The following is a 2,820-nucleotide window of genomic DNA, read 5'->3' as shown; positions in this document are numbered from 1 at the left end:
TTGGTTTCATCTGACCATATGACATTCTCCCAATCCTCTTCTGGATCATCCAAATGCTCTCTAGCAAACTTCAGACGGGCCTGGACATGTACTGGCTTAAGCAGGGGGACACGTCTGTCACTGCAGGATTTGAGTCCCTGGTGGCGTAGTGTGTTACTGATGGTAGCCTTTGTTACTTTGGTCCCAGCTCTCTGCAGGTCATTCACTAGGTCCCCCCGTGTGGTTCTGGGATTTTTGCTCACCGTTCTTGTGATCATTTTGACCCCACGGGGTGAGATCTTGCGTGGAGCCCCAGATCGAGGGAGATTATCAGTGGTCTTGTATGTCTTTCATTTTCTAATAATTGCTCCCACAGTCGATTTCTTCACACCAAGCTGCTTACCTATTGCAGATTCAGCCTTCCCAGCCTGGTGCAGGTCTACAATTTTGTTTCTGGTGTCCTTTGACAGCTCTTTGGTCTTGGCCATAGTGGAGTTTGGAGTGTGACTGTTTGAGGTTGTGGACAGGTGTCTTTTATACTGATAACGAGTTCAAACAGGTGCCATTAATACAGGTAACGAGTGGAGGACAGAGGAGCCTCTTAAAGAAGAAGTTACAGGTCTGTGAGAGCCAGAAATCTTGCTTGTTTGTAGGTGACCAAATACTTATTTTACCAAGGAATTTAGCAATTAATTCATTAAAAATCCTACAATGTGATTTCCTGGATTCTTTCCCGCCATTCTGTCTCTCATAGTTGAAGTGTACCTATGATGAAAATTACAGACCTCTCTCATCTTTTTAAGTGAGAGAACTTGCACAATTGGTGGCTGACTAAATACTTTTTTGCCCCACTGTATGTATTTTTAAAAACATACATGTGATACAAAAATATACAACATTTTAATAAACATGAGTGTACTGTAAATGCAAAAAAATAAAATTAAAACAAAAGAAATAAAATCTGGGCAGCATAACTACAATTACTAAGAAAAAAGGGCTACATTTTTATATTTTCATAAAACTAAAATTCTTCTTCTAACAAAGCAAATTTACCCCTAAATTAAGTACAGAATTTACAGTGCTCATGCTAAGAGCCACTTGTTAATTTCAGAAACTCCATATCAGTGGACGCTACACATGAACAATAGTGTGTTGAATCATATTAAACAAGCATTGTACACGGTCAGGGTTTGTATTTGAGAAGATCCTTTCTTGCAAGAATACCTTGTGAATTTGAGGACTGTGTTTTTGTCATCTTATAAGCTTGCAGTCACTGTCCAAACGGTTATCTAACTTGTTATTTAGAATGCATTGACATCTGCGTGGAGAGACTAAAACAGAGACGCTATTAACAGTTCTCTACTGCAGCCTTTCTCAACCGGGGTGCCGTCTGGCTTTGTTAGGGGTGCCGTCAAAAAATTATATATTCTAACATTAAAATAAATAAAACGAATTAAAATTCAAAAAAACGATAGTTACACTAATGCAGATCATCGCCGCCTCATGCATCATCAAAATTTGTCTCACAAATTTCCCACTTTCCCATGTCACAACGTCACTGCCGGGGTCAGTGTATGGTCAGCGTGACTGTGTATATTTTATATGGGGGTGCCTTGAGAATTTGCATACTTCTGAAGGGTGCCGTGACTGAAAAAAGGTTGAGAAACGCTGCTCTACTGGTGTGTGATAGATAAGCTTTTAAGTGGAAGTAACAGGGAAAAGGCAACTGGTTAACAAGAGACTACAAAGACAATGCTGGTATGGTGTCTGTGTCAGACATGACAGATGGTCTCTTGGGAATTGACTGCACTTTGTTGATGCCACCAAGCCCTGAGGTCAAGCACTGGCACAGATGGAGCAGATCCTTCCGAAAGCGTACCCCAATGAAAGCATAGAGGATGGGGTTCAGGCAACAATGTGTGTAGGCCAGACTCTTCACAACCTGCCCAGCAACATCGAAGGTCTTTACATCATCACACTTTGTCATGGTCACATTAAAAGCTTGCGTTGCCTCTACAATCAAATGCCCATTGTAAGGCATCTGAGAGAGGACAAAGGCTGCCACCACGGCAAAGATTACTCTTAGTGCTTTGTGCTTCTCAAAATTGCGAGCCTGTAACAGGGTGTAGATGATGACAGAATAGCATGAGATCATGACCAGTAGAGGTAGGCAAAAGCCAACTGAGATCTGCAGGGACAACACCAAGATTTTAGTCAGGTTTTTGTCCCCAGAGGGATAAACCAGACCGCAGAAGGATTCCTCTTGCTGGTTTGTCTTCACCGTAGCAAAAAGAAACTCGGGAAGAGACAAAAGACATGAGAGCAGCCACACAAACAGGCAGGCCAGCTTGCTGTAGAATATTCTCTTGTTTTTAAAGTTGTGAGCCTGAGTTACGCAGACTATTGCTATGTAGCGGTCTATACTAATGCAAGTAAGCAGCAGCATGCTAGTGAAAAAATTGATCTTGTAGACAGCATGAACTCCCTTGCAGACAGCGACACTAAACATCCAGCCCTGGGCGGCATCTACAGCCCAGAATGGGAGGGTACCCAGGAAGAGCAGGTCGGCTATTGCCAGGTTTAGCAAGTAGACATCCGTCATGGTTTTAAGATGGTTTCGTACAGTAGTGTAGATCCACACAACAAGTAAGTTGCCTATCGCTCCCACTGCAAAGATGATCCAGTAAAGAGGGGGTTCATATGTGGCACGGAACTCTCTCACCCAACTTTTATCACAAATGCCACTATCTACTGGCATATAGTCTTCCATGATTTCTGTTGTATCATTAGTCTCCTGAAAATAAACAGACATTACTGTAAAACAACAATATTTTTCTGAAT

The 2,820-nt window shown here is 42.1% G+C and overlaps 1 protein-coding gene across 1 annotated transcript in view; it reads right to left on the bottom strand.

Moving 5' to 3' along the window:
- Positions 1-947: 947 nt before the first annotated feature.
- ccr9b (chemokine (C-C motif) receptor 9b) overlaps positions 948-2,820 on the bottom strand; it is a 3,233-nt gene continuing 1,360 nt past the window's right edge. Inside the window, exon 3 of the mRNA XM_060900895.1 lies at positions 948-2,773. Within this exon, the coding sequence (XP_060756878.1) occupies positions 1,721-2,773 (1,053 nt within the window). The 3' untranslated portion in view covers positions 948-1,720. The remainder of the gene's footprint in view (positions 2,774-2,820) is intronic.

The sequence above is a fragment of the Neoarius graeffei genome, chromosome 19 (genome assembly GCF_027579695.1).
Source record: "Neoarius graeffei isolate fNeoGra1 chromosome 19, fNeoGra1.pri, whole genome shotgun sequence".
NCBI classification, from domain to species: domain Eukaryota; kingdom Metazoa; phylum Chordata; class Actinopteri; order Siluriformes; family Ariidae; genus Neoarius; species Neoarius graeffei.
Note: the sequence above shows the minus strand (reverse complement) of the source record. Positions and strands in the feature narration are given on the sequence as shown.